General features: G+C 48.2%; 1 protein-coding gene across 1 annotated transcript in view; it reads right to left on the bottom strand.

Moving 5' to 3' along the window:
• The window catches only part of SLCO2A1 (solute carrier organic anion transporter family member 2A1), a 98,283-nt gene that overhangs the window by 43,215 nt on the left and 36,089 nt on the right, over nucleotides 1–18,979 (bottom strand). Inside the window, exon 2 of the mRNA XM_032143729.2 lies at nucleotides 4,073–4,210. Coding sequence (XP_031999620.1) covers nucleotides 4,073–4,210 — 138 coding nt within the window. The remainder of the gene's footprint in view (nucleotides 1–4,072; nucleotides 4,211–18,979) is intronic.

The following is an 18,979-nucleotide window of genomic DNA, read 5'->3' as shown; positions in this document are numbered from 1 at the left end:
GCCTGGGAGCCAGTGACTCCTCAACCTCCAATCCTGTCTGAATTACTGTGGTAGCCTCCTAATGGGACCCTGCCTTCACCCATGTCCTGCTACTGTTCATTCTCCACCCAGCAGCCAGAAAGGTCCTGCTGAACTATCAGACCATGTTCCCTCAGCTCAAACTCTCCAGTGGAAAAAGGCAAAGGCTGTCCCAGAGCCTCCCGAGCCCTACACAGCCTGCCCCCTGGCCACCTCTCAGGTCTGCGCTCTTCTGCTCCTCTCCCTCCCTCCATCCAGCCATACTAGCCCCAGCTGTTCTTTGACCACACCAAAGGACAAAGGCATTCCCCCATCCCCCTTTGGTTCTCGCTGCTCCTTCTGACTTTAGGTCCTCAGGACTCCGCTCTTAACCAGATTCAGGCTTCTGCTCAGATTGAATCATCTCATGAAGGCCTTTCTCTGACCTCTTCATTTAAAATACACCTACATCCCCACCACTGAGGCCCCGTATACCTTTTCCCATCCATAACTCCCTCTCTTCATTGCACTCATCATAACCTGATCTACAGTATGTTTTATTTCCATAAATGTTATATTTATCCTTAGAATGATACATGAGCAGAGATTTTTGTCTGTTCATTCCTGTTTCCCCAGCACCTAGAACAGTGCCTAACATATACTTGGTGCTCGTTAAATATTGTTGAACAAATGAATGAATGAGTAAATGGTAGACTTTTTCAAGAGGAGGACATAGTTGCCCAGGAGACCCCTCCGGCATGGCCAAGAGTGAGATGGTTTATGATCTACAGAGAAAGGGGATGTGAAGGTGTGTGAGGGGCAGCCCCTGCCAAAGGTGGATCTAGGACATCCTGAAACCCGCACCTGGAAAGAGAGCTTTATTCTTATGCTTCCTAGATTTCATTTATTTCCTTCTTGTTTCCCTATTGCTTTTCATAAAATGATTGTAAATGTCAGATCATATCAGCTATGCTGACTGTGGCTGACTTTAAAAGGCCTGGGTGAGGGCCAGTGGAGGGCGCCAAAGGGGATCTCAGGGAGGAGGGACAGAGGAGAAGCTCTTCCGCACTCTCTAGGGGCCGGCACTTGTTTCTCTGTGGGAAGCTGAAACTCCACAGGTGTTACAGCTAATGCTGGCTTAAGACCTTGTTCTCAAACTTTTCTTCAGCCACAGAGTCCCTTTGAAAAACCGTTTTTCCCTAATATAAAACAACTCCCCAAATGCAGCTGTTCTGGCTGAGAAGAGGGCCTCAAGACCTCAGTCTCCTCAGCCCTGGAGCTGCCCCTAAAACACTACCATGGACTTGCTGTGAGCCTCTTTGAAAGCTGTTACAATGCCCATTGTGACATGCCCCTGCCCTTCAACATCTCAAACCAAAGGGCCGCAGGGACCACTAGTGGGTGGTGCGAAGGGCAGGGAGCCTCTAGGGCTCAGCCCTGGCCTTTCGTAGTGGACAAGAGAAGCTGCTGCTTCAAGCCAAGTTGCTCCATGTCTTCTCTTCTTAACTAAGTTCCTCCTGCTGCTGCTGGCCTTTTACGCCCACCCTGTCAAAGGCTTCACCTCACCTACTGGGCCCCCAGAAGGCTCTCTGAGACTGGAAGCTGCAGACTGCATGCAGGTTTATGCTTCCTGGAGGTTCACTGCACACTCCATGACCCAGGCAGCCTCACCTTCCCCTTGCACCAGGCCGGGCTCTCTTCTCACTTCCCCCCAAGGCTTCAGGCATATACTGTACACATAAAGACACATACAGAGTTGCACACAAATACTCAGACATACACAGACACAGATACACACACACAGAAGGTTATAAGGTCAAAGGAGTGAACTATCTGATGATATTTTCTTCAAATCATGCCCACAGGCATGAGCTGAATTCAGATTCTTGAAAAGTTCATCTGAGACTGAGAAAGATTTTAATGGGTGAATTATTTTTATTTCTGATTGAACTCTATCCCTGGGAAAATATTAAGCTCTTTCATTGCCTAATCAACCTCCTGCCTTAAGCAGATCCTGCTACAAGTCCTAGCTAGCTACTCCCAGCCCATTGTGGAATCCAATTGTTTCTGGGCCCACATTTTTGTTCCAAGCATAGGGTCAACATGAATGAAAATTTAACCATGGGAGATCACAGATGTGGCTACCACCTGGGCTGAGGTGAAAGAGAAGATTCACCTCACATGCCAGCTCTGACTTTGACTAGTAGCAGGGCCTAGAATATTGTGTTGAGAAGGATTCTGAGGCTGTGCATGAACTCAGCAGGAAAGGGATGGGGTGGGTAATTAGTGATGCCTGCCAGGGCCATGGAACAAGACTGTGGTGACGCAAATGTCAGAGATTTGTTTTCCCTGATATCCATCATGAGTGAGGACAACATGTGCCAGGGGCATTACCAAAGTCACAGGTCAACATCGATGAGGGTCATTCTGTGTGAATGCAGGGCAGGGACACGAGGGTGCTGTCCTGGAGGTGGAGGCAACCACACAGTCAGGCAGACCCAGTCACCAGGCATCACCAGGAAGCTCAGGATAGCAATACAAGCAGACAGACAGAGACACAGGCACACACCTGGCACAGAAAGCAGGGAAGGCACACACATAGGCCTGGAAGCTCAGAGGAGGAGGTCTCAGGCCAGCAGGGATGACTTAGACAGGCTGCAGGGCTGTGCGGGTATATATGCATGCATGTCATATATGCGGGGAAAGAGCCCATGGAGGGGGGCCCATGAAGCGAGGGGCACCAATGAAGATTCCAGCAATGTGTGTGGAGGTTGAGACTGGCTGGAGCAGTGCTTGTGAGCAAGAGACTGGAGAAACGGTAGAGAAGACAGTTAGGAATTCACAGAGGAGGCCTTAGCATGCAGCCCTCAGACAGCCCTGGGCTCAGACACTGGCTGCACCATGCACATGACAGGGGGCTGACCTGGATGGAGTACTCAGGCTTTCTGATGCCGGTTTCCTTGTCTGAGAAACGTGACTGTGAAGAGCGCCTCCCTCCTAGGATCGTAGAAGGGACTGGCACAGGAAAGTGATCCTGAGGTCACTGCTATGTGGACCATCAAGGAAGGGGGAGGGGTGAAAGAGAAAGCCTTGTTCCAGCAGGAGAAGGCTGGGGAGAGGAGATATCTACCTTCTTTTACAGTTCTGTTTTGGCCAAAGCTGCCACAGGACAGGGGCCCAAGCTCTAAGTGACTGCACTGGCTTGAATTTCACTAAGTCAAGGGAAGCCCTCATGATGCTCCAGAGGAGCAACCCAGCTCTGGGGAAGGGACCACTGCCTGCCTCCATCCAGGAAAAGTGGCCCTGGGGAGAAGATGGAAGCCAGCCCAGGAGTCCTGTCTCCAGACTATGGAGACAGGATGAAGGCGTTCTGCTGCCTCCACTCACTCTCTCTCCCCAGCTTCCAGTGACTCCTGGCAGGCCCTGCCCTCTGACCTCCCACCTCCTCTGGCTTCTCGGCCCACCTTGTCTTCCTCTAACTTTGATATGCAGTCACTGAGGGATGGCGGGAAATGCTAGGAGGCCATAGAGCTCTGATCTCTTCAGGGAGTCAAGGACATTAAGAGCTCTGGCTCTTGTGGCCCTCATAAGACAGGAGATGGCTGGGCCCAAGGCTGCTGACCCACCTGCATGCCTGGGGCTTATCCTCCCTAGACTATGTATGGGGCAGGAGCCCCACAGGTTGGCAGATTGCACAGAACTCAATTAGAAGCACAGAGTTTGAAGGCAGACAGCCCTGCATACCTGGAGCAAGCCACTTGTACTCCTGAGCCTCAGTATCGTTATCTGTGAAGCGGGCATGAACATAGTACCTGCTGGCAAGGCTGCCATGAAGAGGCCCCCAGGTCAGGCATGGGAGGCTTTCAGCTCAGTACCTGGCACAAGTCAGGCCTCAGGAAATCTAGCTCCTCTCACTGTGCCCACTGGATCTTTGCTGTTTCATTTGCTGTTACCCAGCAGAAAGAGGCATTGCACCTATGTGCACATCTCAGCCCCCTGTTCCTCTGCTTCTCCTGGATCTTGTGGTCAGGGTGGTGCACAAGTGGAGTCTGATGGACCAAAACCTCCTGCTCACCTCATTCAGGCTGGAAATGAGACCTGATGAAGAACTGGAGAGCCCAAAGCGCTTCTCAATGGTGGTGAGGCTGCTCTTGAAGTAGGCGCTATACAGGAGTTGGCAGAGCTGCAGGAGGCCTTGGCAGAGCACAAACACCTGGGGGAAGAGTGACGGGCCTGTGAGGTTTCTGGACGACAAGCCCTGGCGCCCTCCCAGCCATCTGTTAGGGGCCCCAGCAGGCTGACCTCTGTTTCCTCACCTGTTATCTAGGAGCAGTTACTTCCCAGCGTCTCCAGGATGAAACGTCATCATTGCAACCTTGTGTTGCACCCTGCAGGAAGCACTCCCAAAGTGCTGGCCATTCCTGTTATTACTGCATTCTTATCACTGTTGTGATATGTGGCCCAGTGAAACCACAGGGTGTTGAAGATATGACACGGTTGGGGACTCACCCCCAAGGGAAGGGCCTAACTGCTCAGCTGAGCATCTTGGATTATTCCCCAACAGCACCACAGTGCTCCACAGGCTGCACGTCTGCCCTCCTCCTGTGCCCTGTGAGGGCTGAAGGCCACTCCGCATCCAATTCAGACCACTCTTGGGATATGAACAAGCCCAGGTCACATGGATCCACCTCTCTTGACCTGTCTTCCATTCCCAACACCTGTCCTCTGAGGCCCACCTCTAATGCCTCCAGTAAGGCACCATGATGCAATCCCCAAAGCACCTGGTTTGAATGAATGTACCCATCCACATCCTCATCTCTTATCAAGACTATCTTGGCCTCTCATCAGGAATGTCTGTGACTGACTGTGCTTGCTGCCTGCTCAATGGATGATCAAGGCCCCAGGGAAGGGGCCAAGGCCCGTTATCTCTGTATCTCACCTGGCCTCATACCTGGTCCTGGGGTACTGAGTAAATGTGAGTTCCATGGTAGATGGGAACAGATAACACATCAGGGAGGGTAGGAGAAGAGTTTCATGATGTCCCTAGTTGGCTCCAGGCTGAGCTCTGGGCTCCCCCAGATTCTCAGTTGTTGCGCTGGCACTGAACAGGCTCTGAGCCAGGAGTCCTATTCTGAAGCATCTCCTGGAAGGTGCCCCTCTGGGTCAGGTTTTCCTCCAGGGAAGGGTGAGTGCTGTGCCGTTTCAGTCTTCCAAAGCTCTTTCCATGAATCACCGGCTGGCATCACAGGAGAGCAACCAGGGCTCCACCTTCATTTCCATTTCCTTCCAAAGCTGAGCCTTCCTCTATAGGTGCCCTTGCTCCAGGCTGTGGGGTTTCCTTCCTGCCAGGGCAGAACCTTTGCGAGGCCAGCTTGGGATGTCAGACAGAGCCCAGAACTCACTGCCTGTCCACGTGTCCATGCTCGCAGCCTCCAGGTCTGGAGAGGTCTTTACACCCACAAAACCAGACACCTCTCCTGACTGCCATCTGAACCTGTGTGGCCACCCCACTCCTCCCAGGTGGTAGAAGGAAGCCTGCGTGTCTGGGGGCATGGTGGCATTCCACCCCTGCCATGCCAGAGAGGCTCCACTGGGCTTTCTTTCGTATTCTGATATTCTTCTTAATATTTTGTAATAATGTCATCCCACTCTCTTTTCACAAATGGGGAAACTGAAGTCCAGCAAGGGGTAACCCAAGTGCCCAACCTGTGCCCTGTATGCAGTAGGCATTTTGGGGCTTAGATGCTAGTCACCTGATGCTTGGCATGGACCAGATCTGGACCTGCCTCTCATTCAACAGAGCAAGCTTAGCCAGAAAGGGTCGTGTCTCTGCCTAGAGATAGAGTTTGGGGGGCATTCGTCTTTAGGGAATGGTCAGAGGAGGAAGATCTGGCGAGGCATCTGAGGTCAAATTGCCTCTTTCCTAGGTCTGGCCTGGACCAGGGAACAATCTGGGTTTGTGTGTGCTTTTCCCCCTTCTGTGCCCTGGGTTTTCCCAACTGCAAGGTAATTGGGCTAAGTTAATGGTTCATAACTCAGCTTTGATTCAAAATCACATGGATGGAGTGGTGGGAGTGACTTTGCAATATAGAGGCTAGGCCCAAGCTCAGACCTACTGAATCGAAGTCAGCAGGCGTGAAGCCTCAAATGCGTTATTTGGAAAACTTCTACCAGCAGAGTCTGGGGGGCAATGTGGTTTCCAGTCACTGGACTAGAAGACTCTTTCTGGCTCTGACCATCCGTGTAAAGGGTAAGATGTGAAAGATTAGAAAAAGAAAACCAAGGCCGGGCATGGTGGCTCATGCCTGTAATCCCAGCACTTTGGGAGGTCGAAGCGGGTGGATCATGAGGTCAGGAGTTCGAGACCAGCCTGACCAACGTGGTGAAACCCCGTCTCTACTAAAAATACAAAAATTAACGAGGCGTGGTGGCACATGCCTGTAATCCCAGCTACTCAAGAGGCTGAGGCAGGAGAATCACTTGAACCTGGGAGGTGGAGGTTGCAGTGAGCTGAGATTGTGCCACTGCATTCCATCCTGGGTGACAGAGCGAGACTCCGTCTCAAAAAAAAGAAAAACAATCATAGAAATTCCCTAATCCATAGGAATTGCCACCATAAGGTTGAAGGAAAGACAAGAGCCACATTATAGGTTATAGGTTATAAGAAAGCAGCACAAGACCGTGACAGTGATGGGGATGGGATTTGTCAACGTTCTGTCATTTTCCACGGAAACAGGGCACCAAAGCTCACTCGAACCCAGATTGTTCCCTGGTCCAGGCCAGACCTAGGAAAGAGACGATCTGACTTCAGATGCCTTGCCAGATCCTCCTCCTCTAACCACTCCCTAAAGACTAATGCCCACAAAGCCTGCCTGTAGATCCCTTCTCTGGACACTATCCATTCTGCACCTGCTCATAGGCAATCCCATTGGCCATAGGATGATGGCCTCCAATCTCAGTTCTGTACCCAGAACTTTCCCCAGAGTTTTGCAAGCAGGTCCACTCCACTGTCTGCTGGATGTATCCACCTGGACACTCCTAGGCCCCTCAAACTAATCACTTCCCAAATAGGACTCATCATCTTCCCCCATAAATGGCTCCCCTTTTTCCTTCATTCCCCATCACCTTCACTCAGTTTCCCAAGCCAGAAACCAATAATCCTTCTTGATGTCCCTCCTCCTCACCCTCTGGTGTTTGCCCCATCCCTGAGCCCCGTGGTCTCTTCTTGGTGTCTCCCACATTGGAACCCTGCCTCTTCTACAGGTGTAAGCCTTGGCTCAGGCCCTCACCATCCCTCCTCAGATCACTGCAACAGCCTCTCACAGGTCCCCTGCTTGCTCCTCTCAAATCTTCCACCACACCACCCCAGGGGGAGCTTTCTCAAGCACAAACATGAGCAGGTCACACCTGAATTGGCCTCTCTCACTGGCATCCCACTTTCTATAAGGTAAAAACCAACACTGCTGTTAGCCAAACAGCTGTGTTGGTTTGTGAGGGGTGATAGCCAAGATGCTACAGTCCTGGACCCAGCCTGCCTCCATATTTTCTGCTGAGACTGATCATATTTTGCAAAGATGGCCACACCAATCTCTCCCATCCACATACACCTCTTCCAATGACACTCCATCAAGGGGTGGGTTCTGTGTTCTCTCCCTCTGAATATGGGCCAATCTTAGCTCCTTGCTTCTAATGAAGAGAAGTGATGCTATGCGACTTCCGAGGCTGGATCCTAAAAGTGGACAAAGAATCTGGCTGGCTCTTTCTCCCTTGGGACCCTTAGTACCCCGACATTACATTGTAAGGAAGCCCAGTCTTCCTTGCTCATGGCAAGGCCACATGTTAATGTTCCACTGATAACTCGGTTCAGATTTTGGTCCTCAGCCAGCATCAACCACCAGACATGTTACTGAGCCAGCTTTCAGATGATTCCAGTCCCAGCACTCGATGCCAAGCGAAGCAGAAATGAGCTATCCCCAATGAGCCCTGTGCAGATTGAAGATTTGTCAGATTTGTCAGCAACCTAATGTGGCCATTGTTTTAAGCACCAAGTTTTGGATTGTTCTGGTATGCAGCATTAGACAGCTGCAGCACCTGCTGCCACCTTGTCCTTCAAACACATCAAGGTCACACTGTCAGAGTTCCCTGAAGGCACTGTGTCAGTGCCTTTGCTCACAACCTTCCCCTTCTTTGTCTGGATAACTTCCCCTGACCTTCAGGAGCAGTGTGGGGCCCAGCATGGGGATCAGTTGTGTGTCTAGTTCAAGGTTGCTTCTAAAAATCCCAGCACCCTATGCTGAGTCCTGTTCAGAGGCATCTGAAGGCTTGGCACATGGCTGGTGGCAAGAGTAGCATCTAGCAGAGGAATGAGGGCTGTCATAACAACTTTGGGAGAGACGAGGGCTGGCTGGGGTAGTGGGTCTGGAGAGGCACCAAATTAGAGGCTCTTGCAAAGGCTGGCTTGACACGGCTGTCACTGGTTCAACGTGAAAGAAGAGACGGGGCTGTTTCCAGCCTGAGGGCCAGGAAGAGGTCAAAGGCATGCATGCATGGAAACGGGGGATCCAGAAGGAGGAGCGCATAAGGAGATCAAGGACTGTGAGTTCAGTTATGTAGCACTTGAGTTTCTGAGCATGAGGCTTAGAAAAAACCAGTCTCCCTCCATCCAAATTAGTAATGAATTAACAGGAGTGACTAATCATCACCAACTTCCCCAGTTGTCTCATGAGAGGAAGATGGGGATGGTGGGAGAGGAAATTTGTCTCAGATCTTTTCCTGAAAGACAGGCCTCTAAGTACAGAAATTCCCCCACTTTCTCCCCCTAGCTACTGGGTGAAAGACTCCAGCCAGAGCTGGCTCCTTTCCACATCCCCCACCCCCTCACAGAGCCAATCTCGTCACTAGCTATTGGCCCTTGCAAGCCCTGTCAGGTCTGGGTGCCTCATGGGGGTCCTGGCAGAGGTGTTTGTATATATCTGGACCCCTTTGTTCCAGTGGATATGGAGAGGGATCAGATTGACGGCTGCAAGGTAGAAAAGGGCAGGGAGAAAAGGCAGGGAAAAGGGAAGGAAGTCGATGGATGGTTCTGTCAGGGCCACTCAGGGTCGCAGCCATCTGGCCACACATACTAAGCTTATGTGATGGGACCATGACCTCGGCTGCTCAAACTTACCAAGTACCTCCTATATGGCCAGCATGTGACAGAGCAAGCAGCACTCGACACCGTGCAGATAAAACACAAGCCCATCCCTTGAGGAGGACATGAGTTCAAGAGTACTTGGAGATGCATTCATGGGAGTAGGAAAAGGTTGCTAGTTGGGTTGCAACCCACCCTTCCCCATTATTTAGGCAATATAGTGTTATAGTTTTTGATGATTTGAGTTTTGGAGTCAAACAGGCCTAGGTTCAGGTCTTGACTTTGTAAGCCATGGTGTGACCTTTGGCTACCAACTGGGTCTCCTTGAGCAGCAGGTTTTCCCATTAGCAAATGCAAACTATGATAACACCTGAGTTGTGAGGCTTGCACCACAGAATGTTGCAGGCCCCTGCCACCTGCCCGGCCCACACCCTGCCTGGCGAGTGCTCCACATCCTGGAAGGATATTCAGTAACTTGAGGCTACCTCCACTCCCTCCTCTTGCCCTCCGAGTAATTTAACTTCCCGGTTGCTTTCAGTTCTCCTGTAGTCTGAGAACCCTAGAATAGAATTTGCCACAATGTGTTACCAGAACATCACTTGCTTTAGATGCTTTAGGCCAAAACAACTCCCTGGAGAAAACGAATTGGAAAACGTAACATACTACAATCCTCCCTCACGAACATGTGCAATCACATTCGCATATTAAAGGTTCTGAGTTCTGTAGTAAAGACTTAGTCGTTTAAGCCAACTTTCCCATGCTCCTTTAACTATGTAACTCCCCATCCACACACACATCACCACCACTTTATAATAGATGCTAGCACTCTCCAGAATATACTTTATGGAAAGATAACATGTGCCTTTTATAAAACACCTTTGGTAGAATTTGAGTCTTGCAATTTCTTCACAAAAGGAAAAGAAAATGAAGATGAATTACGTGGGCTGCATCATCTTCTTTAAAATGGTATATACCATCATTTTCTATCTCCTCACTCGACTTTTTTTCTTTTCTCGGCATGTATTGCTTCCCCAAATTACGTCATGCATTTGATTTCCCATTTATTGACATTTCCTCCCACCAGAATATAGACTTCATGGTGGAAATACAATGTGTGTTTTTTAGAACAAATCCACAGTGCATGAAATGATGCCCAGCTCAAAATTGGGGCTCAATCTTTGTCAAATGAACAATATGTCTGTAAAGTACTCTAACTGAGAAGTCCAAGCTCCAGAATATACATCCACCACAGTAGCCATTCTGGGAGGCTGCGGGCTTGTTCCAATGGTCTATCTTCAATCATTTATACATTTGCCCCTTTGGTGCTGCTTCTGATCAATCTACAAGCCACACAACTTACAAGGCACAAAACAGCATTTGTCAGTTCAGCTGCCCTACTTACTTATTTGGCTAAAGCCAAACTAAAATAAGATTTGCAGCCATGTATGAAGGGACTTTCTACCGTGGTGGAAATACTCTACTTTTTAATTTTGTGGTGGTATTTATTTATACAGGTTTATACATTTGTCAAAACTCAACAAATATTTAAAGTGTGTGCATTTTATTATATGTAAACTAGATACCTCAATAAAGTTGGCTAAAAAAGAAATTCATTTGAAAAAAGATTTGCAACCATGAGGTATTCAAAATAATGTTCTGGGGCTTTGAAGGGAATTCCACAAACAGTTTTTTGTTTTTTGTTTTTTTTTAATCATGAGCATTGGCAATGTCATTGGAATACCTTTGTTTATTCAAGAGGCCTATTTTGACAGGTTCAAAACCCGGGCAAATATCTAGGTTTGTGTGTGTGTGCTAATCTAAACATCTAGGTTGACAAGGGCTGTGCGTGTGTGTTAAGGTAAACACATCACTTGAGACACATCTTATAGAAGGAAGCTGGCAGAGAAACCCCACGGAGGACGACAAACATTCTTGCAGGGCAGGGAGGGAGGGAGGCAGGAGGCACTCAGGCTTCTAACTGTCAAGGCCATGCTCACGACGGCCTCATTCATTCTCCAATCCTAACAAACATAAAGAGGAAGGAAGCGGGGAAACTGGAGCGGCCACGATGATCTTTAATAAAGAGAGAACTTTTTACCACCTGCGTCAAAGAGCTAAGAAAGACTAAAAAGCTACTGAGATGCAAGGTAAATTTGGGGGTGTGGGGGACTTGGCCCAAGCCACGCTTCAGTGACATAAGTGAGATGACCATGGCAGATAAGCCACAGGACAAGGAGGGAGGCCCCCACAGCTCAGGATGAAGGAGAAAGCATCAAAGGATAGTCTAGACTTGGCTTTTTTTTTGATCTACATGTTCATGCCTCTCTTTTCCAAACTAAACATCGGAACTACGATCTAACCATTGTTAGGTCACAGTGGCATCTAACCGTGGTTATAGGAACACCAGCAGAAGGTCTGAAATGTGATCCCCATAGGGTTATTACCTATTTAATGACTGACTGTGCTGTCAACCTGCTCTGATGTTTTCCACACAAACCCCGGGGAAGGAAGACTAGAAAATTCAACTGATGTCTTATGTCCATGTAAACCAAAAATAAAATTCAAAGCCCCCCCGCCCCCCGCCCGCCGCCACCCCCACCCATCCCCATTGTGAATGGACTTCCTCCTCAGCCAGAGTACTCTTAAAATTTAACCTGAAAGACCGGCTCAGGTCTCGACAGGAAGTGGGGGTCAGACAGACCTCATTATACCTCTCTGGCATTAACATCAACACAGACCTGAAGTCTGATAACAAACATGTAGAATCTGTTCTCTCTGAAGCCGGCCGGCTACCTGGAGGCTTCATCTGTCTGATAAAACTCTGGTCTCCACAACCTCTTACGGCAACCCAGACATTTCCTGTCTATTGTTCGCAGGTCTTTAGATAAACTCAACCAATGTCAATCAGAAAATTTTAAATCTACCTATAAACTGGAAGTCTTCCCCCGACCCCACTTCGAGTCGTCTCGCCTTTCTGGACTAAACCAATGTATTTCTTAAATGTATTTGATTGAAGTCTCCTGTCTCCCTAAAATGTACAAAACCAAGCTGCACCCTGACCACCTTGGGAACATGTTCTCAGGCCCTCCTGAGTGCTGTGTCACGGGCTGTGGTCACTCATATTTGGCTCGGAATAAATCTCTTCAAATATCTTACAGAGTTTGACTCTTTTCATCGATATCCACTAGGATGCGACTTCTCTGAGGTAATTCAGTGTACTGAGAGAGTTCAGGAGTTGGAGGAAAACCATTCAGGGCAGGAGATGTGACTGGACTGAGACACACAGCTGGTGACCTCCCAGTTTGAAACAACTGCTTCTGTCCCTAAATGGCAGCTATCTGCTTTCCCAAACAGGACTCTGACAGGGCAATCTGAATGAAACAGTTCTTCTAAAGGAAGGAAGAAAGGAGGGAGGAAAAGGGAGAAGAAAACAACAGCACAGAAGAACCTATTCTCACCCTCACCAAGTGTAAACCAAAAAGAAAATTCTAAGTATTCCCCCTCACTGCCCCAAGCATCTGAATGGACTTCCTCCTGGTCAGGGCACTCTTAAAATTTAACCTGAGAGACTGTTTCAGGCCATGACGGGAAGCGAGAGTATAATGAGGTGACATGCCTCATTATATCTCTCCAGCGTTAACATTGACACAGTCTGTAAGCCTGATAAGAAACATTTTACAACCTATTCCCTCTGAAGCCTGCTACTTGAAGGCTTCCCCTGCAAATAAGAACTTGGGTCTCCATAATCCTTTATTTTAACTTTACCCAGACTTTCCTTTCTATTGATCCCAGGTCTTTAGACAAACCCAACCAATTGTCAATCAGAAAATTTTTGAATCTAAACTATAGGCTGGAAGCCCCCACTGCAAGTTGTGCCGCCTTTCTGGACCAAACCAATGTATTTCTTGAATGTATTTGATCGAAGTCTCATGTCTCCCTAAAATGTATAAAACCAAGCTGCACCCCGACCACCTTGGCACACGTTCTCAGGACTTACTGAGGGCTGTGTCACAGGCCATGGTCACTCATATTTGTAAAATATTTGAAGAGATGTATTCGGAGCCAGAGTTCGACTCTTTTCGTCGACAACAGGATGCAGGGAGGGAGAGTTCAGGGTGCTGAGGACCATGCTGCAGTTCTCTGAAAGAGGGAGGGGACATCCAGGTGCTGCTGGCTTCAGTCCCTCCCAACCTCTGAAAGTCAATTTGGCCTCAGGGGACATTCTGCTCCTCTGTTCTCTAGGCCAAGCTGACTGCATACCAGACAGGTGGGAACACCTGAGACAGGAGAACAGAGTCTGGAGACAAGGAACTTAAGGCCAGTTTGTGCTAACTTCCTAAAAGAGAAAACATCAAGGTCTAGGGGCAGGGAATCTAATGCCAATTAACACAAACTTCCTAAAGTTAAAGCAGAAAGGAAAACCCCATCTCCCCACTCTGAATAACAAAGGATGAAAGGCTACTCTCCTTGCAACCCTCCCCCTTCCACCACTTCTCAGATGGAAAAGGAGAGTGCCTTAGATTGGCCGGCGGGCCCTGCAGGGACCTTCCCTTTATCTGCATACGGCACCAATTCACCTCAGCCTTTAATTAGCCACAGGCCAAATCCTTCATCCAGATAAAGGGAAGAACCTCAAACGGTTACTTAGAGCCCAGAAAACTTTATAACTGGGCCTTTGAGCTGCTTGCTAGGGCCCACTCCCACCCTGCGGAGTTCTTTCTTGCTTTAATAAATTCTTGTTTTCACTGGTTCATTCCTGCGTTTCATTCCTTTGGTACTTTGTTTCTGCATTTTGTTCAAGTCTTTGTTCAAAATGCCAAGGACCTGGACGACTCATAGTCAAGACCCTCCAGTGGTAACACCCCTCTGAGACTTCCCTTTCTTGAGAAGAAGCATAACTGCACAACCACACTGAAACCCCCCTGGATTTGAGCAACACTGGACAGGCATCCAGTCCTCCCATTCCACAGTTAACTGGAACCCACCTATGGAATTAAAATCAATTTACATTTCTTTCCACATTTTATTTTATTTTTTTGAATCAGTGTAACATGTGCATATGTTTAAAATATCAAGTAGTGTGGAAGGGCTTAGAATGACAAAGCCCAGCTCTACACTCAAGCCAGCCCACCACCAGTACTGCAGGTTGGGAATAACCCCCTCTGCTTTTAGTTTTCTGTTGATGACATCCACACATCTCAAAATAATACACTTGCTCTGCAGTTTCTTGACTTACCATTTTATGGTGCCTGTCACTACAGAAGAGGATTTAGCACACTTATACTTGCAATGCCCTCTTCTCCCTACTCCTCCCAACTTTTAATAGTTCTACCAGTATTTTTATTATCAGATCACTTTGTGGGAAGCAAACTGGGAGCCAGTTTGTGCCTCCCGGGCACAAACCTTCACACTGTCTGATAGTTCTGTTTATTCTAGGAGAGAAGGTTTCTTGTGTTTTCCGTGGGGTAAAGGGCTGTTCTATCTTAATCCCTTAATCCCACTTCTCCTTCTGCCACGTTCGGCAATTCTAAATCTGTTGCCTCTCCCGGCTGAGCCAAGCCCGCGGGCTCCCCGCTACTGCAGGCTGCGTGCACGCAGTTGACCACCTGTCTTCCTCCATTCTATTTCATCAATCAACACTTCCCAACCACTGTCCACCCTGCTGAAATTATTGAAATCTTTCATCCAGTCATAGTCTCCCCTCCTTCTTCAGTTTTTTGTCATTGATTTTTCTCCTTTTTCTTCATTAGTTTCATTATAACGAAGGTGTCAGAGAGGAGGGGAGACAAACGCGTTCAGTCAGCAATCTTGAATCATAAACCAATCTATTTCCTGGTGCTAAACCTAGCAGACAAATCATTCTGTCCCCAGTTTTTCAATGGGAAAAAGAAAGACTTCAAGAAATATGTACTTGTCAGTGGACTAGGCTGTCAAACCAAAAAATATACCAAACCCTTCCTCTCCTCCCACTACACTGATGAGTCCCGATGCCACCTTTACTTGACTAAGTCTTCCAAAATGCCTGGTGTGTCTCCAACAGATGGCAGATGGCCTGAGAGTGGTGCTGGCTCTGGGTGTATGCCCATCTCCACTTCTCCATTGCACTGTCTCCATTCACACAACTCATTCTTGGTCCTGGCTGGCAGTTCTCCTCACCTGGGAGGTGAGGCTTGGGGCTTAAGAGGCCAATAAGGATAAAGAAGTGAACTCAGAAGGGTGACTCCTGGCTGCTTCCCAGTGTCATCAGACATGCAGGCATCTGGCCAAGCATAGTGGCTCACTTCTGTAATCCCAGCACTTTGAGAGGCTGAAGCGGGCAGATCACCTGAAGTCAGGAGTTCAAAATCAGTGTCGCCAAAATGGTAAAACCCCATCTCTACTAAAAATACAAAAATCAGCCAGGTGTGGTGGCAAGAGCCTGTAATACCAGCTACTCAGGAAGCTGAGGCAGGAGAATCGCTTAAATCTGGGAGGCAGAGACTGCAGTGAGCCAAGATCGCACCACAGCACTCCAGCCTGGGTGACACAGCAAGATTCCATCTCAAAAAAACAAAAAAACAAAACAAACAAGAAAACAAAACTGCAGGCATCTGAAGGTGGGCAGGCTTCTAGGTTGGCTCCTCCGAGGTGCATCTGAAAGATCCTCGGAGCTGAAGCAGGGAGTAGCATCCTTCTCCCTGCCCCCAACCCCTAAAATGAAGGAAGCAAAGCAAGAGTCCAATGCATTCTAGAATAAAAGCCCTCTATCAGCCGTTGGCCTGCTCACCCCTCCTGTCCCTTCTGCAGGGTGTGGCTGTGAATCTAAACCATGGCCCAATGCCCCAAAGGGGAATGACTCTTTCAAGAAGTGATTCAGGAAATCCAATATTTTCCCACGCAGGAAGAATGCCTGCACAAGATAAAGTTCAGAGATTTAAAATAGCCAGCCTGGGGTCAAAGTTGGTGATATTCCTCATAGCAATGACAAAAGGTATCTTTAGTATTATTCATTTTATTATGAATTAGAAAAAGCCTTTGATAAGACATGGTCCTGTAGATAATTGGAGATATAAAAATCAGAACAATCTAGGAAGAAACATATAGATTTCCATCACAGCTTCCTTGTTCCTTAAGAGGGGAGCAGCCAGGCTGTGGAGCTGGGCCTGAGACCCTGCCTGGGAGGGCAGGCTGCAGGGGGCCGGAGGAGCCAGGCCTCCAACAGATCTCTCACTGCTCAGTGTAACTCCTCCCCTTTCTTCTCTCCAGAGTCCCCTTGCCAGCCTTTACTGCCCACAAAGTTGACCTTACTGTTTGGCAGAGTTCCCCAACATGACTGAGCAAAGGCACCCTCTGAGGCCTATGAGAACAGCTTCTGGGAGGACTGGCACATCTGTCCTCAGTGGAGGCCACAGGAAACCACAACAGGCACAGAGAAGCAAACTGCAAGGTGGATTCTCTTTCCACCTTTAACACTGCCTGGGGAACCCTGGTTAAGGGAACTCTCTGAGCAAAGTCCTGACCGAATCGGACTTGACCAGGATCTCTTGACCACTTTTTTAGTTTAGTACACTCAACTTCAACAAAAATCACTTGAAGGTCATCATATAAGATACAATTTAAATGGACACTGGAAATCCCAATCTGCATAATTCTGTAGTGTTTGTTATTTTGTATTTTTGCACCCTGTGTTATTATGAGCTTAAAAAAGACTTTGATAAGACAGGCTCCTGGGGGCCCTTGAAAGGACAAAGGTCAGGACAATCTGAAAAAGAAACAGATTTCTACTGCAGAGGCATTGTTTGAAGGAAGATAGAGCACAAGAAAGGGAGGCAGACAAACTTCTTAGCTCCTAATAACACCAGTCATCCTAAAAAGCTTTGTATTGTGGTTGCGTTAGGGACAGGAGGCAGAAAAATTCCAGGCAGGCAGAAGAGGGCAGGTCCCTGGCAAGGGCCCCACCCTCAAGCCTGGAACTGTGGCCCAACGTGAGAACTTACATTCCTGTTTTCCAGCTTGAATGTTGCCTTTTCCATAACCACCTATGGCCCGCCCTGCACCGCCATCCCGAGCCCATAAAAACCCCAGGCTCTGCCAGCAGAGGGAGGAGAAACAGCTGGACATCAGAGACTATGGTTGGATATTGGAGAGAAGCATCTTGACTTCAAAGGGACAGTTTGACAGTGTAGCTTCGGAGAGGTGTCCGTCCAGAGACAGCTGGACTCCAGGGAAGATTACCTTCCTGTTCCCTTTTCAGCTCCCCTTCCAGCTGAGCCACTTTCATTGGCTGTTAAATCCCTTGCATTTACCATCTTCAATCCGTTCGTGCAACCTTATTCCTCTTGGACGCCAGACAAGAATTCAGATGTCATGGGTGTGGGTGCAAAAGACTGCCACACTGACCCTCCACTGAGCTGTTAACACTTAAGCTGTCCACGGACGGGCTAAAAGGGCACTGTAACATTCCTTCTGGGGCTTCAGGGGTCATGGGCACCCCACCCCCAGATGCTGCCATGGGGCCCACAAGGTGTTTTGCTCCTGTTGGAGCCCAAAAGCACTAGCCCCAGCTCTTGCACCCGCTGACCTGTGCTCCCCCTCCACAAGGAGTAGAACACAGTGGACTTGAGTGAGTGGAATTCATCCTTGCCAGTGCCGAAGCAACCAGCTAGGTCCAGTGCCCGTGCACTCCAGTTCCCGCCCGCAAAGGGGTAAGGGAAATATCCTGCTTCAGTTGTTTTGTGTTGTGTTTCTTTTCTAATGGTGCCCTGTTCAAATCTCAGTAGTAGGATTGGAGCATGTGGAGAGCTGGAGTGGTGAGGTCTGTGAAAGAAGGTGAAAGGGAAGCTCACAAGTGAAAGATTGCCCCACGGCAGGGGGCCAGGGGTCTGGGCTTTAGATACCATAGATTGAAAAAAAATTCTGGAAGAGATGAAACATAAGCATGTGAGACAAGATGAATTTTCCAGGTCAGCTGGAAGCCTGGTTTCCCAGAAAAAAAAAAAAAAAAAAAACACACACTTCAAAACATAATTATCACGGATATTTATGTAAATATGTGTCCAATTTCTTCTTTAGAAATTCTCCAATTAATTTTTTTTAAGCCAGAAACATTTTCATCAAGTGCCATCTTGTCTTTCTGGGGACTTGGCAGTAATTCGTTAGGTTGAAAAGAACCTGCTTTGCATCCACTTATGGCAGGAATAGGACAGTCAGACCTATTAGACATTATTCAAACATCAATATGGAAACTTCACTATTTTATATTCTTCCTACTCTTTGTTCTAATAATAGGATGGGATGTCAATATTTTTTCTTGCATCCTGGAAGAGTTTGAAGATTAAGCCCTTCTCTTCCTGCCTTCAAGGAAAGAGGAGCTAGTTTTTCAGAGTGAGAAAGTGGGGCTTGAGGATGTGGTATCAGAAGAGCTAGGATCTTAGGAGCTGACCCCAAGGAATCCAGTCAGGAAAGGAGGGACCCTGCAGTCCAAGAAGGCTGGATGGTGGCTGCAGGGAAGCATGGGGGGCATTTATTTTCTTCACATCAACCCATTGATTTACTTATTTCTGTCTCCCCACTTGTCACTCTTGGTCACTCTGTATTTTCTGTGTCTGGCTGACTATCTGGGATATAACAAATGTTTAATAAATATTTGCTGAATATATCAGCCCTGAGAGGTACATATGATCCCTTTTGTTTACAGATGAGGACACTGAGGCTCTGGGCAGAGTTGGCAAATAGTAGCAGGCTACTGATGCCAAATCCATCACCTTGCTCCACCGTGCTGCCTGGGGTGAGCGGGAATGTGCTACTGAATTGTTTTTACCAAGACTGCCAGTTACCTGAGTGCCACGTCCAGTGGGCCCTCCAACAATG

Source organism: Hylobates moloch, unplaced genomic scaffold (genome assembly GCF_009828535.3).
Source record: "Hylobates moloch isolate HMO894 unplaced genomic scaffold, HMol_V3 SCAFFOLD_22, whole genome shotgun sequence".
NCBI lineage: Eukaryota > Metazoa > Chordata > Mammalia > Primates > Hylobatidae > Hylobates > Hylobates moloch.
Note: the sequence above shows the minus strand (reverse complement) of the source record. Positions and strands in the feature narration are given on the sequence as shown.